Raw genomic sequence first — 19,836 nt, forward strand, 5'->3', positions numbered from 1 at the left:
GGAGCTTGACGGCACATCTACAGCCGGGCCCTTCCCCAGACTAACGAAATCAGGCTCTCTGGGAGTGGGACCTGGGGCGGCTCAGGTGATTCTTCCTCCGGGTGGAGACCTACTGCTTACAGCATGAGCACGTTCTGCACACCCTGTCTTGCTTTCTTCTCCATCTTTATTTGCTAGGGTCTTTTTTCTCAAAGCTTCTGAGACAGAAGAGACATGCGCTTTTTAGGTTTGAATATTCAGGTCATGCTGGCTTCATAAAACGAATTGAGGGAAATTTTCATCTTACTCTATGGACTGAAATAGTTTGAATAAAAAGGGCCATACCTGGTTTTTGAAGACTAGATAGTATCCAGACCATAAAGGCTTTTAAAAAGGGTATCTCTTTAATAAACTTTATCTAAAGTGTTGCATGGTTATTGCTCTATTCAGGTGTGGGTGCTGTGGATCATTTATATTTTGCGAGGAGATTCTCCACTTCCTCTCGATATTCAAATTTATTGCCATATTCACATACAATGCTTTTATAATTCTTTTACTCCTTCTCCAGTTGGTAATTACATTTTCTTTCTCATTCTAATGTGGCCGACCATGAGCTTTTCAGATTTCCTCCATTGTAATAATAATAGCTAATGCCTGTTGATCACTGACCCCGTGCTAGACACATGGTTCTAACTGCTATACTTGTACTAATTCATTTAACCCTCCTGACAACTCAATGAAATACATACTCTTACTATCCTTATGTTACAGATGAATTCCTCACCTTTGGGTGCACAGAGAAGTTAAGCAACTTGCCACTAGGTCGCACAGCAGCATGCGGCTCTCTCTGCCGCTGACTGACGTGCAGTGTGTGAGTTTAGACACAGTCTACCATTTGAGTATAGCATTCTTGAGTTAAGAGTGAAGGGGGAGGGGGAAGAAATCGTGTTGGAGCTGCAGGTTCCTGCTCAAAGCTCTTAACTAGGGCACAAGGTGCTTTAAGAGTTCTGCGGCTGGGAGGTGACAGGCGTCCACTGGCAAAGAGTAGCTCAGAGGCTCTGGGCTGTGAGCTCCAATGATTAGATGGATTCTGTGCTATGTGACCCTTTTGGTGACCTGGCCCAAGGTCACTTCCTTGCCCTGAATGTTCACTCAATGAGAGAAGCTTGTATCAACACCACCAGGTGGACAAGAGGAGGTACGAAGAAAACAACTGCAATTGCCTGAAAGAGGGAAGTGGTTGTTACGTTCTGCTCAGAGCAACAGCACATGGTGCAACTCTTACATGAAAAGATACATTTGAAAGAGCTTCCAGGACTGTCTCTCTGTTGCTTCCAGAAGAAAATCTGAACTCCTCAGTGTGACCGTGGAGGATTTCCACCACCTGGCATCAGCAGACACTCTAAGCCCATCAGCTACCGTTTCCTGCAGGCACCCGGGCAGCAGCAGCGGCAGTCTCAGCCAAACCAAACTCCTGGCTCTTGGCGTCCTTGCATGTGTGCCTCAGTGCCTTTGCCCATGCTGTTCCCACCACTAGGGATGGTCTTTCTCTGTCTCTGGAGGGTCCAAATGGGATGAATACTTCCTCAAGCTCTAGCATGTCAGGATACTGTTTTCAGTTCTCTCCTCCTATAACTAAATAATGTCAGCACTTGCATACGGCTTACCACGCGTGCCAGCACTTTATATTTGTTCATTCATTTAACCTTTAAGACAACCCTACTGGTTGTGTATTATTCTTGTTCCTATTTTATAACTGGGGGAACTGAGGCTCAGTAATGTGCCCAAGTCCACATAGCAAGTAGCAGAGCTGGGATTTGAACTCAGGCCATCTGGCTTCATGCTCTTAACCCCTCTGCACACTACCCGTGCCTCTCAGCAGGCAGGAGGTACAGTGACCTTCGCACTTGGCTTATCTCCCCTACGGACAGCAGGCTCCCCAGGAAAGGCTGTAGGTGTGGGCCTGTTGTCTCTTTGGATGTGCCCTATATGCTGATGGATGGGGCTGGTCATGGCATCATCACCTTTATCAGAAAGCTTGCAGAGAAGAGCGCAGGCCTAGGTGGATGGGTTGGGGAGGGCAAGGGGGAAGAATTTGGAACCAAGGTCCCTGCTGTAGAGATGCTTAAAGGGGTGGGTAGAGAGGCTGACTTTTGATAAAGGCACAGTGGAAAATCACTGTTGAGACAAGCAAGTGAGATGCTGGCAGAGGTGTGGAAGCCTGCAGGTTCCTGGGGACCTGGGATCAAATCTTAAGGCTCTATTTTCTGTTACACAAAGTGTGGTCCTCAGGCCAGCAACAGGGGAGTCTGTTTTGAAATGCAGAATCTCAAAGCCCCACTCAGGCCTTGGAAGCAGAGTCTGCACTGCAGCAAGACCCTCAGGGGAGTCATATGCATATTAATGTTTGAGAGGTACTCCCAGAAGGCCAGACACTCAGGCCCATCCCCAGAGATTGTAGCTTAATTGGTCTGCGGTGGGGGCAGGGCATCCGCATTTTTGAAAAAAACTTTTCAGGTAATTTTATTGCATATGTTCCAGGTCTGGACCACTGCTTAGGCCTTCCCTAGAGACCTGTGGGATGGAAAGATGGAGGAGGGCAAGGGCGTGGAGAATCCCAGCTCTGCCACTAATGAGCTGTGTGACCTTGGGCATGCCACTCAGTGTCAAATGAAGAAAGAAGATTAGATCTGTGGTTCATGAACCTGAGGATCAGAAAATACACATTCCTGGATCACGGGAATTTATTTTTATTTTTATTTTTTTTAATGAGGGGAGGTAATTTTAGGTTTATTTATTTATTTATTTAAACAGAAGTACTGGGAATTGAACCCAGGACCTTATGCATGCTAGGCATGCACTTTACCACTAAGCTATACCCTTCCCCCAAGGGAATTTTAATTTGTAGGGCTGGTCCTGGAGATTTGGCATTTTAACAAATTCCCAAAGGGATCCTCACGTAGCCGCAGGACACCAGTTCTGGGGATCAGCGGCCCAGACGACCTCTAGGTCTCTTGCTCTAACATTCTATGCCCTTGAAGGAGGAGCATTTCACTCCAGGTTCTGAAAACAGTGATAAGTACATGTGAGTACAGGGCACTTTTTTTGTCTGCATTGTAACATTAAGAAATATAAGTGCTTTTCATGGAGACCCCATATAGACATTTGAAATATATATATATATATATCTGAAACAGAAATTTCATAGAACATTGCTTTCCTTACTATATGACCTACTCTATTTTCTCTCTTCTCTATTTTATTTTTAAATGCATCGCTCTATTGATTTCACGATCCACTAGTGGGTTCAGACCATAATTTGAAAAACATGGTGCAGACAGTCCGTGAGTGAAGGATGATGACTTTTTCAGGGCCGGAAAGCCAGAACCTGTAAGCATCCCCTGGTAGAGGGCATCCAGCTCCATGACGACCAGTCTGGCCCATGAAGGACCCCAGTGGCAGCTGATCACGAAGTGTGAAACTACAAGAAAGGGGCACTGGTTGGGGAAGTTGGAAGTGAGGAAAGGGATTATTGGGAGGCCCAGGATTCCAGGCCAAGAGTTTAGCAATGATCACAGAGACAGGGTGCATCACTCTAGCTTCTAGACCAAGAAGGAACGCAGGACGATTAGAGCAGTGGCTCTCAATGCTGGAAATATATCAGAACTACCTGGGGACCTCTTGCAAATTAGGGGTACTCAGGCCCTACTCCCAGAGACGTCAGACCACTAATCCAAAGTTCTCCCAAGTGAGGAGGCTCTGTGGCTGAGCTGGGAAACCACTGATTTATGAATTAGTTAAAGAGGCAGGGTCACTTACAAAAATGTGGGTCCTTTAATTTCTTAATTAAAGGCTTCTTTTAATTAAGAGGTTTCCTATCTGTGAAATGGGGATACCAACAATCGCTTTAGCGGCTTGCTGTGAGGATTAAACAAAATAAAGAGCTTCACTGTGAATCCAACTTCCTCAGTGGACTAATGAGAACACTAAGCCCCAGGGAGGGGGATGGGAGTGGGATAGCTCAGTGGGTAGAGCTTGTGCTTAGCATGCATGAGGGCCTGGGCTCAATCCCCAGTACCTCCACCACCACAAAAAAAAAACAAACAAAAAAAAACCCCAGAGAGGCAGGTCCAAGTTCACACAGCTGGGCAGTAGCAGAGGGGAGAAGACACTCAGCTCCAAATGCTAATTCTACTAATTCTACCGCACTGTGGGGCCGCCTCTGGGTACAGGAAAAGAGCCCAGAGAAAACTCAAATGACCCTGAATGGCCCCTTTCTCCCCTGTATTGAACTTTAGCCAGAGCACTGGGCCAGCGGATAGTCCCTCACACAAAATGAAGCCTCAGTTTTCTTTGCCGAGAACCAGGTCACACCCCTCCCTGCAACATGGTGTGGGTTTGGCTTTCAACGTTTTGATGGTGTTTGACTTTGACCAGTTTAGCTCGATGTTGTTTTCAGATCACAGTCATCAGGAATGCAATAGATGCCTCATGGTGAAAATGGTGTTGGAGGATGATTTTTCACCCCATGTGGAAGATAAGCGGGAACGGGGGTGAGGGGGAAAGGATGTCAGCTGGAGGGCAGTTTCCACAATCCAGCCACAAGGGCCTGAGGGATTGTGAATGTCAGGGGTTGAACTGTGTCCTCCTAAAAGATGTTGAAGTCCTAACCCCCAGTGCTTGTGAATGTGACCTTATTTGGAATCAATCAGGCTCTTTGCAGATGATCAAATTAAGACGAGGTCATTAGGGTTGGACCTAATCTAAGATAACTGTGTCCTTAACAGAAGGGAAAGGTGGACACACAGAGAGATACATACAAGGAGAACACTGTGAAGATGAAGGGAGAGATTGGGGTGAGGCACCTACATGCCAAGGAAGGTCAAAGATGGCCAGCAAACCACCAAAAGCCGGGAAGAGACCTGGAACAGATTCTCTCTCACAGCCCTCTGAAAGAACCAACCCTGCTGACACCTGATCTCAGACATCCAGCTTAAAGAATTGTGAGACAATAAATTTCTTTCGTGGTACTTTGTTACAGCAGCTCTAAGAAACTAATACAGTATGAGTGTTAATATCTCTGTTCAAAGAACACATTGCCATGGGTGGAGGCAGAGACCCCTATGTGTCCACTGGAGAACTAGGACTTCAGAAGAGTAAACATGCTCTGTCCCACGTGTGACTTCACCTGCAGTCCAGATGTCTGGCTTTATCTGCAGCAGGGACCTAGCTCTGAAATACAGCTTGTGTTCAAAGTTCAAGATTACCAGTCTCTTCACTGATGTTCTCAAATGTGCCTGGGTATAAGAAAAATCCAGTTTTCTCACTGACCTTCTCATCAGTACAGGAGGTAGTAACTCTTACATAGTGCTTAAGATATGCCAGGCACTTTTCTAAGTGTCTTATGTATATGAATTCAGGTAATTTCCACAATAACCCTATCTTGCAGATACTATGATGATGACCACTTTCCAAATGAAGAAACCAGGCGAGGCGCAGAGAGGTAAAGTAACGTCCTCAAGGCTGCACAACTAGAAATGCTGGGGCTGGAAGGTGGACCTGGGCAATCTAGTCCCAGAGTCCATGTCCTTAATTAAACACTACAAAAAATGGTTACCACTTGCTGAGGGCTCACCATGGGGCAGGTGCTATTCTAAATACTTACATTCTTGACCCATTTCTCATTCATAACCATTCATCTAAGCTCTCAGGCTGTTTATTTTTTTCCAGTCATACTTCAGGAAAGTGATGTTAATTCTGAATGAAGAAAGATACCCCACTCCCCATACGCATACATACAGTCTGGCCCCTCCGACAGAACAGGTCACTGGCGGGTGATCCTACAGCTACCCCTAGTGGATGTCTTCCAGCCTCCAGCTGCCTGCCCCTCCCCTTCTCAACACACCTGTGCCCAGCCCAGCATCCAGCCCTGATCCTCCAGCTAGAATTATGAAGTGAATGCTTCCTTGGAGAGAGCCAGTCTCCTAAGGCCAAGCTCATTGCTTTCCAAACTGGGATCTGTTGGAGTTTTTTCTTTCCTGTTCAGAGATGAATGGGACTGGGCCTCCCAACCATTGTATTTGATTTATATTTTGGTACAAGATACAACTCTTGCTTTTAGTAAGGGAGTCAGAGAGGGGAAAGGAGGATCACGAAAGCAACATGGAGGAGGAGTCAGACAGGAAATACAGGAGGGAGACGAGGAAAAATCAAGGACGAATGCATATCTGTGCCAGGAACTAGGGCCAGGAGCTCAGCACACTGAGCCCACTGCCAGAAACTCGGAGAAGTCAGGTAGTCGGCTGCAGAGCTGGACTTGAACCCAGCACTCCAACAGCTGCCTTGAGAGTGGGTGGAGCAGCCTTGCTCAGCCCTCTCCCCAGTTGACTTATTCTTCTGACAGGAAGGAAATCTCTTCAGGAATTCTCGCCTGGGTAAGGTGATGACGACCAACACACATCTGTCAAATCCACAAGGCGGTCCCTCCAGGGTTCCACGTGCCCCTCAGGGTGACACTGAGAAGGCAGTGATGGCTTCAGAGAGGTTTCTTCACTTTGGAGGTCGATGGCTGTGCCAGGCCACACAGCTGCAGCACAGTAGCCAGGTGGTGACCACATGCATGCACCCGGGCCTTCTGCCTCTGGCCTGCTGTTCTACTGCCATAAAAGCTCACAATGCCAGAGGTGGCAAGACTTCCTTTCAGAATTAGCCAGCAAAACACTTTGGTGGTTATTGGTTCCCTCCAACTCTGTTTGATAACTGAGATCTGAGGAAACAGATCTCTCTGCCTCAGTAACAACAAAATTGGTCTTCGCATCTGTGCAAATTATGCCCTCGATCACAGTGATCCTGAGTCAAGTACCAATCATTGACGTGAGTTGAAAACGGAGATAGAGTCTTTATTTAAGCCTTGTTTTGAGAAAAGCCAAGCAAGGGATGATGGAGAAAACGATCTAACAGGTCTGAAATAGCACAGTCGAGTGGAAAGTGTGTGAGCTCGGAGGCCCAGGCCCGGAGTAATCCCCTCTCTGCCCCTTAATGTGCATGTTCCCTGGGCCTCAGTTCTCCCATTCAAGAGGAACAGTGTCGCCCCTTGAGTCACTGCCCAAGTAAGACTTTCACAGAAGCACGGATTTATCAGATATGTTCAGAATAGTAGGGAAGAATAAGTCTACTGGGGATAGGGTCCCCTTTCTCGCCAAAATGTTAGCTCAGAATGTATTTCACATATGCTGTGTAAGCACTAAGTGAATCTTCTCTTTTACTTCACATTCAAGTTTCTGAGCGGTGGGGTCTCCACCCAGATGGCTGTCCTGATCTCTGTTCATCCTTGTCCCAACTTCCCAGACTCAGATCTTACGCCCTTTAAAGAGCCTTCCACCCCTAAGTGCAAAACCTGAAAATAACCATGAGGAAACATCAGGCAAACCAAACTGAGGGACATTTTACAAGATGTATGGCTTAGAATCTTTGTAAGTGTCAAGGCTTGAATGAAGGATGGTCCCTGAGCAAAGGAGACTAACTAGCCATCACAACTAAATGCACAGGTCATCCTGGATTTTTAACTTTTTTTTTTTTTTTTGGCTATACAGGGTAATTGGCAAAATTTGAATTAGGTCTGTATCAGTGATATTAATTCCCTGATTTTGGTAACTGTACTACAGTTATATAAGAGAATTCCTTTGTTTTTAGGAAATAAACACTGAAATGTTTAGGAGTAAAGGGACATGATATTTGCAACTTACTCTCAAACAGTTTAAAAATGTACAAAATATATTAAAAATGTGAAAGTGTATACACACACGCACGCGCGTGCGCACGTATAACATATGGTGGGGGAAGTGTTCGAACTATCATTGCAACTTTTCCCTAAGTTTGAAATTACCTTCCTCCCCACCTAACAGCACTCCACAATTGATTGCACTATCTCCCTTTCACTTTGTAATGTTTATTTGTTTAAATGTGGGTGATGTATCAGAATTCCTTTTGTACTCTTCTTACCACTTGATTTACAGGCAAACGATGTTACAGCTGGAAGGTCCTCCGAGATCACCTAATTCAAACCCTCCAGGTGACTGGACCAGGCTGGGAGGGAACTTAGGCTGGCCGTCACACAGCTGACAGTGCCTGAGCTGACCCTGGACTCCAGGTCCTGACCCCCGCCCAGGGCTCTTTCTTCACTTCGCCCTGTGTGACCACACAATGCATTCGGCTGCAAAGGAGTGACAGCTGTGACAGGATCATCGATTCCCTTGGCCTTTGGGGCAATAGTTGGGGGGCCCTGTCAGGAGAGGGCTGGAGGCCCTAAGGTCAAGGTCTTTCTCTCCATTTACTCCAGAGGAACCACAGTATGAAAAACGCTGGCCAGCTGCTCTAATCTCATCTGTCTCCAGGGCTCTCAGGACCACCTATATGCTAATGAGCCTCGGATTTGTCTCTCTGACCCTGACCTCTGTCTGACGTCCAGAATCCCGTATCCAGCCATCTGCCAACTCCTGCCCACTGACTTGGCACGTCTAATGTTACACATCCCAAACCGAATGCAAGATTTCTCCCCTCCCCTGTTTTCTGCATCAAGGTCCAGCACTACCATTCACCCAGCTGTCCAGGCCCAAGCCTAAGGGTCACCCTAACTTCCTGTGGTCTCTCATCCCACAGCCGAACCACCAGCAAATGCTATTAGCCCCTCTTCCAGATAAATTCAGACCCGCTTTTCCCCAGTGCCACCATCACCAGTCTGATACAGGCCACCGTGGTTTCTCGCCTGGACTTCCACAGGCACCTTCTAATGGTGTCTGACCCTCTCTCCGCCTTCCCACCGTATGCTCCCCACACAGCAGCTGAAGTGAGCCCATCTCCCCTCAGCTCAAAACTGTCCAAGAACTTCCGTCTCACTTAGAATAAGACCCAAGTCCTTACAAGGGTTTACCTGCCTGGGCCTCCCCGTGTGGTGCACTCCTTTCTCACTAGGCTTTACCCCAAGAAGCTCAGGTACCCTGCTCCTTCATTGTCCCAGAAGCATGGCCAGCTTCAGGGTCTGTCCTTCACTGCTCCCTTTGCCCCTCAGAGCCCTTTGGCCAAGTATCCTCAAGGCCTCCCTCTGCTGTCACACAGGGCCCAGCCTCAAGCCTCTTCAGATGGGCCTTCCCCGACTAGCTTGTGTACAGGAGCGCTCCCTGCCCTTCCCACACTGACCTCTTCTCACCTGACGTCACAGACTTATTTGTTTACTGTTTCTATCCCCTTAATTCTGAGAGCCTGGGAATCTGGTTCCCCCTGTACTCCTGCCACTTGGCACAGGATAGGAACTCAGTATACATTTGTTAAAGTAATGAATGAGCCCATTAAGTCGAAAAAGCAAGGAGCAGAAGAGTGCATATACTACACCTCCATTTATTAAAAAAAAGAAGAAGAAATAAGCCCATCTATGCTTGCCCATCTTTGGGAGGATTTAACAGCCAAGGCCTTGGGGAGGGTGAATGGGTGGTGGGAGGAAGGGGAGGAGGGTGACTTGTCGGCGTGGACCCATTGGGTACTTTTGAATTTTTTTAGTAGGTACATGCATTACTGATTTGGTGAATTAAAAAAAATACATATATAGACCAAAGCATTGTATTATATACCTAAAACAAATACATTATATGTCAGCTGTATCTCAAAAAATAGTCCCCGTAATTAAATTCACATTACTAAAAAATGAATCAGCTTATAAAGTTTCTACCTGCACTGTGATTATAAAATCTTACCGTACCTGTAACAGCTGTGCCCCATAGGAACCTCTCAGGCTTTCGATGGGAGAACTGGGGCTTTACCTTTTTTTTTTTTTTTTTCCTATTTAAGTGCATTCCAGAACAGAGTGTATAGACTGCAGGCACTTCAGAAAGAAGCTGAGATGGAAAAGCCTGTATTCACACCAAAGGAAGGTAAATCCCTACTCCCAGTGCCAGGCCTGCTCTGTCCTTCACCAGTTTGCATTTCAAACATGTACTTTGTGAGCAGTTAAACATGATGGATAATATAATTTTATCTTTACAATTGCATTTTCAAAAAATGTCACTTTTATCAATCACCATTCTCAAAATCTGTAAGGGGCTCCTCACTGCTCCTTAAAATAAAGCCCTCACCCTTTGAAAGTGGCTTTTCCTTTTTCTCGGTTAACACTCAAAGCTTTCCGTGGTCTGGCTCCAATGTGATCTTCTGGACTGCCCCCTCCCACCCCCCTTGAAACCTACTTCTATCTCCTCAAGCTGGCCCGTTGCCTCACTGTTTCATATTCTTCTTTAATGTTGTAATAACTGCATTACTAGGATTACAGATGCATCTTAACTATTCCTCAATTGTTGAATTTTTTTTCTGTTCCTCTTCTCTGAATTTTGCCAGGAAGGGTGCAAGGAATTTTCTAGTCCGGTGGTTCTTAATTTTGGCCAGTCAATGTAACATGGGATTAGGAGGAGTGGAAGGGTAGGGGGTAGGGCTTTTTTTTTTTTTTTTTTTAAATCGAGGTATAACACGTGCACAAGAGAGGCCACAAATCACAAGTGTGCTGCCCGACGACGCTGGATGTACAAAACACCCTCATGTAACCAGCACCCAGATCAAGAAATGGAAGTTACCAGCATTCCAGAAAGGACAGGGTAAAGGAGGCTTTTAAAAAAATTCTCACTTTCGGACCCAATCCTTTAAGATTCTGATTCCTAAATGTGAGGTGAAGCCCAAGAATTTGCATGTTTGATTCTTCACAGGGGTTTCCCATGCACCCCCAGACTTGGAGACCACTTATGGCCCCTCAGGCGTCACCCTGGGGGTTGGGGGCAGAGACAGAGAGCTGTCAGACCTCCCTTCCCCTCTAATCAGAGCCACGCGTACCTCTTTTCTTAAACAGAACTTCCCCCTGTATCAGTCAGCATCCAATCCAAGAAGCAGAGCTACACGGCTAGATCCAAACATATACGTTCATGTACCTGTCTATCTATGGATCTATTCCAGATATTTGACCTTTCACATAGCAATTGCTGGTTAAACGGTGTCTCTAAGGCTGTTATTTTTGTGTCTAAAGCGGAAGCGTGAAGTCCACGGGGGTAGGCAGTAGGAAGGAAAGGAGGACAGAAAGTGGCAGAGACCAAGAACAATCTGGAGCCCACAAGCCTTAACTGAAACAGACTGAAACTCCTGTCTATTCTTATTGCCTTTGACCTCAAAGCTATGTGCATCCCCCAGAAGCCAGGGCCCTTCATCAAGGAGCTAAACACACATACTTGGCCTAGGAGTCAGGGAAGCTGAAGGAGGATCCAGGGGAAGATGGAGAAATTGCAGATCTGGCTGCTGCCAGGGCCAGCGACGGGAGCAGCTGACAGGTAACAACGGACATTACAAAACAGCTGCTGCTGCCCCTCCATCCTCCAGCTCTCCCTGGATCTCTCTGCAGCTCATCCAATGAGCAACCCAGAGGACAGGGAATTCTGGGAAATGTAGTTCAGCCCAGCCAAGTGGACACTTGACAAGCCACCAACACCCTTGGTTCTCCAGCTTGGCTGTACACTGGAACCATGCACGGAGTTTTAAACAATGGATACCAGGCCTGCCATCAGGATACATGACACATATGCAAACTGTATATCCAGGTCAACCTAACATGCAATTGAGGCTGACAGATGAACATGAACCTCAGTGCTGTCCCCAGGCTGGGGTCCCAGATGAAAAGTTTTACTCTTTTTTGGCCCCAAGAGGAGCATAAAGAGATCTGGCTAAAATGGTGTTTTTCTCATATCCTGCCTTGCTGCCTCTGTCTGTCTTTCCTTCTCGAACCTAGCTGCAACCCTACTTGGCACACTGGCTGTGTCCTGGACAAAGCCCTCCCCGGCTAACCTCTCAGTTTCAGTGGATCAGGAGCACAGTGGGCAGATCCTGAGATCCTCCCAAAGCCAACAAACTCACAGTGAACCAGAGACTCAGAAGTTTTCACTATTAAGCTTCTAAATAAAGCATCTCTTCCTCCTAGGCATAGACTAATTAAATGATTATAACACAGCAAAGTGGTCAGTGAACACGTAACCACTATAATGCGAGGAAGTGTTGGTGACAGCCAGGGCTGTGGGCACACAGGTGGTGGAGCTGCCACTGCTGGGTCCTTCTTAAGGACGGCAGAAAGAGAAGCCCAAGAGAGGCCACTGAAGGAAAGGAAGTGGGAAAAGAGGTAGCGGCCAGGAACAGCCTGGGTTCAAGTTCCTGCAATGCCACTAACCGGCCGTGGGGCCTCGGCCAAGTCATGTAATGCCCCTAAGCCTCAGTGACAGCCCCATCTCCTGCGTGGGGCCATGGAGAGCATTATACGAGGCAAGAAATGTGAAAGGGAGAGGGGGAGGCAAGTCCAAAAGCACGGACATCCGTGTGTGCAAGGCAGCAGTGTTAACTCTGTTCCAGACATGCCAGTGTCAGGAAACGGTTATCTAGATCATGGATTGTTTAGACCCCTTGGTTTCCTTTTTCTGTCCACAACATGGTTATTTCTAATGAGATCCGCTGCAGTGTGAGGCTGACACTGCTGGTAAAAATAAGGTCTCTGGGATTTCCTTGGGGTTTCTATTGTTTATTGCCTCCTCCCCTCCCAACGACTGCAGACAGCCGAAGGCTGCTGAGCCACCCCAGTCTATACCCTGTAAGTTTGCACAGAGAATCTTTCTAAGAAAAAACAACAGCCAAACAACCTTTCATGGCATCTCTGTGAAAGAAAACTAAGGAAGGATTGGACAGTAAGACAATATCTTTACTGACCTATGTTTGTAGTTCACGGTAGTAAACTGAATTAGATTTTAAGCTTCCTGAAGGCAAGGGCTGACCCTTGGTCCCCCTCTATTTGGCTCTCCAGGAGTGCCTAGGGCAGTGCAGCGGAAAGGATGCTGGACAGGGGGACCCAAAGCTCCAGGTTCTACATCTAGCTCTGCCCTTCAAAAGTCATTTTAATCCTTCTCTTGGCCTCAGTTTCCTCCTCTATAAAGTGGGAATTACCTACCTCATGGGACTGTTCAGTAGTGCAAATTTAGATGTGTGGGAGAATACTTCTACGTCCCCAAACTGCTAGACAAGTGGGAGAAATGTGATAAGAGCTGCCACTTCCTAAGAACAAGGTACTGGCCAATGTTCTAATTGAGGACAGAGGGGCACTGAGCAGAGGTGGTCAACCCTAGGCTGCAGATAAGGAGATGCTTGTGGGGAGGGGAAGGTGATGTCCCCAGGAGCCTGTAAAGTGACAGTGGTGGCTTTCTCACTGTCCATCTGTGCTTCCTCTGCTGCTGTAAACTGTATGTCGGCCTGGTCCCTTGTTTATCCGTTCATTTGTTCACCAAGTGCTTAGTGAGCATCTACTAGGTGCCAAGCCCCATGCCAGGGGTTGAGAGTTGAATGGGGAGCAAAACCAGATAAGGTCCCCGCCCTCCCGGAGCTGACCTACACTGTTCAATCTCAAATAGGTTTGGGCGCAGGTTTGTGCACTGACAGAGTTGGACAATTAGCTTCATGGAGCCCCAGGGACAGACGGAAATGTTGTGTCTTGGTGAGATTCTAGATTGAAGCTGAAAAATATTAACACTTTGAGGCCAGGTCTGATCAGAAGAAGAATAAGAAGAAAAGGTAAACTCCTACCAACTCCCCTTTGGGTCTTCCCTTATGGGGCCCTCGCCCCAGGCTTCCAGAGTCCTGCTCCTCAGGAGTTCACCCTCTACTGAAACGAACTCTGATGTAACTTATGCATACTAAGGTGGTCAATGCCCCGATGAACGCCCTGCAGTAAAGGAGTGACGCCCCAGCTTGAGGGACAAGTCTGGCAGAGGTCACCTTAAAGTCACACCACTAAGGCGGCCACTTCACACTGGCATCTACAGGGACAACAGAGGTGGAGGAAGTAAGGTAAGTCCATCAAGCAAACCCCGTGGTCTTTAAAGATGACCCAAGATCAGGGAGGAACTGAGGGCAGGAGCAGTGTGGCTGTTGTCAGGGTTCCAGCTTTACTTCAGGCGAGGAGGGTTTGCAAGGGCTTAATCCATTATAAAAAGCAAGGAACTAGATAATTAACTATATAAATGAAATTCAGTAAGAAAGACCAGGGGAGTCTTCAGTAGCCAGAACCCCCCAAAATCTCCATCAATAGACCATCTTTTTCAGTGCTGACCAAGCCACCAGATAATCCCACTGGTGCATTTCAGTATTCCTCTTAGTGAGAAAAGTAAGACATATTTTATTATAAGAACCACCCCCCAACCCCTAGCCCAAGCCACATTCCTGAAAAGACTGTAGGTGACGTGAATCCCAAGCGGGCTCATTAAAAGAAAACTTTGTATTGCAAAATAAAGCACAAGACACCCAAGCCCACACACACAAAATGCACTGCGTTGGGACTAAGAAGGCAAACACCCTTGTAGTAGATACCAGGTGGAGGAAGGGAACCCCGCCGGCCGCCAGGGCCCCTCCGTGCATCTGTCCCAGTCGCAGTCCCTCCCTCCTTCCAAAGCAACCACACTCCCCACTGCAGGTCTTTACTCCTTTTGTTCATTTACGGTTTTATCACCCAAGTGTGCATCCTTAGACACTGGAGTTTAGTTTTGCCCATTTTTTAGATGTCTTTTAAGCTCCTTTTAAGCAATCAGGTCCCCTTCATCTGTTTCCTTTTCTTACAATTTATCTGTTGAAGACTCAGGCCGTCTACCCTGCAGTTTTCTACTGTCTCGGTTTTGCCCCTGGTGCAGGCCAACACGTCCAGGAGTACTCATTCTTAATGCAAATAATCACGTGTTTAAAAAATCCTATATGCAAGCCATGCTCTTAAGGAGGGCCCAACCCACCAGAATCACTTTCTCAGGAGTGTGTGGGCAAAGGGAGCTCTCACAACAGAGGTAATGAGGCAGGGAGAAAAACGTGATCTGGGGGGAGCTCTCTGTGGAACTAGTGATTCATGAATTTTTTTTTTTTCTTTTTGCAGTTGGAACTGGCCGGGGGAATGCTTCTCTTTAACATCTTCCACTGTAGTTTGCTTTAGTAGGAAACACATTCGGCATGGGGTTTGGTGTCATGTGATGCTCCAGGGTCCAGGGTTGTATATATACCATTAGGTTTTATCAGAGAGGATTGCATAATAGGAGGCTGGATGTAGTAAAAAACCTAAGGAATCTAAACCACTAACCAGACTCACCAAAAGAAATAAATATAAAGGAGAAATGAAAGGAAGATAGATCTGGCCATTTACTTATGGTTTGGAGCAATAAAAGTAAGCTTTAAATTTTTTTCTTTCCTCTAATCTTAGCAGGCAGTCCCACAAACATACTTATTAGCATTTTCAAAAGGCTCTATCAAATATTGACTTAATAAAGAAGTGCACATCCACTTAACAGCGACCTCCAGACACCCCCGGTAGGCCCAGGACCCTAAATGATATGCTGCCAGGCAGTGGCACCCACATAATGGACAAAAGAAATGAACAGTGTCGTACTCGGAGATGGAAGGTTTTTTTTTTAACGCTTAAAATTAAATATGTATGGAGTGTGCTTTGATTTGCACAAGAAAAAAAAAGGCTCCCAAATTGATGGATACAATAAAAAATTCAAAAGTCAAGGCACTCTTTAAACCCCACAGGCCACCGACAACACCTTCAAAACTTCACTACAGCATTGGTTGTACAGCCAAAAAAGGGGCCTAAAAGACATGGTGGAGGGGATAAAAGGAATTAGGCAGAGGCTGTATCTGATCACATTCTGGTTTTCTATTCTTATTTCTTTCCTTGGTCCTTTTAGGGATCGTATTTGAGAAAGAAATCAGGAGTGTGTGTCTTCCTCCCTGCTAACAGTGGAGACAACATCGAGGCAGGGAGTAGCAGGGCTTTGCTTTGATTTGACAGCCAGACTGAGTTCTTTCCTGGGCTCAGGAGTTTTCAAAATCTGCTTCCAATACTGGGTTCCTGCTCTTAGAGCTAGATGGTAAAGTGATTTCCAACCCCGCTTCTTACAATGCTCTAGGGTATTTCCAATGATTACGATGTGTGTGTTTAAAATTCTCAAAACTAAGTTAATTTGAATTCACTGAAAAGGCAAATATGATTCAGAAGCTTTTTTTCTGAGTTACTGTCTCGTCTACTTTTCTGAAATGTCTGATGCTCCTTCTTGGAGCTCCTTCCTGCTGGGCTTGGTGTCACCGTTACTCCGTTGTTTCAAGTCGAACCCTCGTCTCCCTGGCTGGCCCCGCTGCCCTTCCAGGCCCCACCTCTGGATCCCTGGGAATTCTGCAGAGTTCTTTCCTGAACACTTGCCTTGTCTCTGCCTCCACCACAACCCCCACCCCAAACCCCTTCATGGACTCGTCGTCTTAAGATATCTAACTCCAGCCTCTAAAAGCTACCCATTGAATGAAACACCCACCATGGGAAATTCTGAAAGGGCAGACTGGGCTGGTGGCCAGCAGTGATGCTCAAAGACAGAAGAGAACTTGGAAAGGGGGTTACATCCATCATGGCTTCCTGGCTTCTATGAAGTCACTACTTAGGCTGGGTCAGGCTCGGTCTAAGCACGTGACAGGCATCATGGCATTTAATCTTCACAGTACCCCACTGAGGAAGCATGATTACACCCATTTTCTACACATGATACTGAAGCTAGGAGAAGGTGGACGCTCAACGAGGCAGAGCTGAGCTGTGAACCATTACACTATTCTGTCTGAAGCAGGAGGTTTTGTCCTTGTGTTTCTGGACAGACAGACTGGCTGGATCAGGGCCCAGCAGGAAGGTGAGCTCGGCCACCATGATGCAGGAGTAACCAATCAACAGGACTAGGAGCTCGGCTGGTGTGCATGTGTGCGCGCACACGTGTGTGTGAGAGACTTAGCCAGCATGGATGGTTGTGGTTGGAAGTGGGGGGTGATCAAAGAGACAAAAATGAATGAGCAGTTGTCTTAGATGGATCTCATCCCCCAGGTCCCTGACTACAGATACAGCCCTATTCTTACCGGAACGCAGAGAGTTAAACGTGAAACAACCCTTGAAAGCGAAACCTAATTATCCATGGCAAATATTAAATAACTCAGGTTTTCTAGGCCTTATTAAAATAAATGTTTAGTGTATTTTCTTATCCTCTGACGTTCACTTCTTCACTTGTCAGCACCTGCTGGCAGCAGCTGGAGTAATCTCGCCAATTCTGCTGTACGTGCAAATCAATTTGATTTCCACCCCCAAAAAGATAAAAATCAGTAAAGGGATTAAGTTACAATTAAGGCATGTCAGTGAAAGCAAAGACAACAAGAAAAGGCTGAGGAGGACTTGCTCTGAGGTCACCAGTAACTTCCTTCGACTCGAATTAAATGACTTTTTCCCCTCCTCATTCTTCTCACCTGTCCTCTTCTTTGTGATATTCTGGGCGGTCAGCAAGACTCCTCCTACTTCGTAAAATTCTAACCTCTTTTGGTTTCCATTGTGCTATCCTTATGCCAGGTTCCCCTCCTGGCTCTTGTACTGGTTCCATAACCGATAATCTGTTCATCCATCCATCCATCCATCCATCCATCCATCCATCCATCCATCTTACAGATGTTTAATGACCCAATTGAGCCAGCCAGTAGGAAAAATGACAAGGTATATTTATGCCTGGTTTTACATTTGAAAATGCTTTTATATTATTTCATTAACTTCTTGCTACAACCATGTGAGGTGCCTATTGGTACCTCCATTTTACAGAGGAGGAAACAGGCTCTGAGAAGACATGGGATTTATTCATAACAGCATAGCCAGCAGGTGGCAGAGTCTGGACATGAATTCAGGGTTTTATGCCAGTACAAATTCACCGTGGCACACTCCTACATACTGGTCAAGTAGAATTTCTCAACTAGTCTGATTATTCCTAATGAAATGTCATGATGCAGCCAATACCTATTCATTTAAATTGTGCTAGGTTCTGGGGGATGCAAAGTCTGGGTCCCTGCCCTCATGGAGATTGTGGCCTAGTAGGGGAGACAGATATTAATTATATATCTACCCAACAAACATTTGTTTTTAAGGTATGAGGGAGGGCAAACCTAGTTATGAAAATCAGGAAGTCTTTCAAGAGAAAGTAGTCATTAAGATGCATTCTGAAGGATGAATCAGAGCTTCAGGAAGAGGAGATGAAAGAAAATCATATACAGAGCCAGAAAAGCATGTGCAAGGGCCCTGTGGCAGGAAGACCCAATGTGCTGAAATTTTAAAGGCCACTTTGACTGGCATATAGAGAAGGAAAGGGAGCCCAGCACAGGATGTGGTTGAGACCACGCAAGACTTTGTAGCCATGCTAATGATATTTACTTTTAGCTTAAGAGCAATGGGAAGCCACAAGTCAAGTGAATGATATGATTAACTCTGAGTCTAACTTCCATGTGCAGAATGAATTCTAGGGGAGCAAGAGTGGAAGCAGGTAAAACATCTGGAGGGCTTTTGTAGTTATCCAGGTGAGAGGTGATGATTGTCTGGATCAGGGTGGTGGTGGTGGTGGTGGAAATGGAGGCAAGAATCCCACAGGTGCCCCCTGCTCTGCTCCAGCCCATTTTCTCCCTAAACCCTGTCACCAGAGTGTGCTCACGAATTTGCGGTACATGGAAGCTTGTCCACACTTTGGGGCTCTGCGGGAGTCTCCTCTTTCAGGAAGCCTTCTCCAGACAATGTCAGTCCTCCGAGATCTTTCAGAAGTTGACTCTTATCTTCTGTATTGTCTGTGCTCACACCTGCTTCTGCTCTATGGCTTGGCTGTTCTCCGGTCCATTCCTGAAGATGCCTTCATTTCTCTTGTCTTGCTTTCTCCCTTTGGAAAGTAAATGCTTTGTTGGCATTTGCTGAATGGTATCAACAGGGCTCCTTTGGAAATTACATTTGTAAACGATTACTCATGCCAATTGCCTTTTTTTCCCCCTCTAAATTAAACACTGGTTGCTTAAATCTGTCTTCATGATCTTGTTCTACCAAAATGTATGTCCCAATTTTCCAATTATTTCCTCTAAACTCTTTTCTATATATCTCATAGTAGAAAGCAGTTTCAGGGGGCATGGAGTCGGGGTGTGGGTAGGGGCAGGAGTATAATTAAACAGAGGCTATCTGACCAGAATTCCTATACCTTTTAATAGGGTATTTGATTAATCCTTTCCACAGGCACCATTATTCATGCCTTGATGGAATCTCATTTTATAGCCCTTAATACATGGACCCAATTTATCCACATCACATTGTATTCTAATACTTGTCATCCAAGTTATTAGCTATCTCCTTCTCAGTGTAAAATCATCAGCAAGTTTGATTAGCTTATTCCCTGGGGATGATGGGGGAGATAAGAACAGACAGTGCGATATGACCACCAATGGTCCTGCATCCTCCAGAGCAGACTGCTAAGCAGAATCCATTCATGGAGCAGGTGGGGTGGCAGGTGAACATCTCCCCTGTGGGAGGATGTCTGTGGGGGACCCAGGAGCCACAGGCACAGAGGGCAGACCGCAGTTGTGCCTGGCGGTGCTGAGCCATCATCCTGAGTGGGATCCCGTTACCAAAAAGGAGTGATGCTTCCCCCCAGCCCCTAACATTCCACCCCCCAGCCCCCAAATACCCTCCTGAGAGGCACAGCTCAGAAGCTCCTCTTTATTCCAGGACCACACTTCAGGTTTAAGTCCCTGTTCTCTCCCTACTGGGGACCTGGTGGGCCAGGTAACCTAGAAGATACATGGTGCTGTTTATTGCTTTCTCTCCAGTGCAGAACTGGCTCTAAGCAGCCAACCCCTTCTTTCTCTTCTCTGGGCCCAAAGCTGAGCCTTGGGACTCATAAGTAGCTTCAGTCCCTTTTAAGCAAGAGAGTAGGGGTCTGCATGACC

The 19,836-nt window shown here is 46.5% G+C and overlaps 1 protein-coding gene across 6 annotated transcripts in view; it reads right to left on the reverse strand.

Annotated features, from left to right (window-relative positions):
• The window catches only part of ATXN7L1 (ataxin 7 like 1), a 260,052-nt gene that overhangs the window by 97,560 nt on the left and 142,656 nt on the right, over positions 1-19,836 (reverse strand). The window contains exon 5 of one of the 6 annotated variants that reach the window (XM_010984829.3): positions 17,701-18,782. The exons of the other annotated variants lie outside the window; for them this stretch is intronic. Within the exon in view, the coding sequence (XP_010983131.1) occupies positions 18,700-18,782 (83 nt within the window). The 3' untranslated portion in view covers positions 17,701-18,699. Of the gene's footprint in view, positions 1-17,700; positions 18,783-19,836 lie in introns of those variants that run through there. 6 annotated transcript variants of the gene reach the window in all.

This window comes from Camelus dromedarius, chromosome 7 (assembly GCF_036321535.1).
Source record: "Camelus dromedarius isolate mCamDro1 chromosome 7, mCamDro1.pat, whole genome shotgun sequence".
In the NCBI taxonomy this organism is placed as follows: Eukaryota; Metazoa; Chordata; class Mammalia; order Artiodactyla; family Camelidae; genus Camelus; species Camelus dromedarius.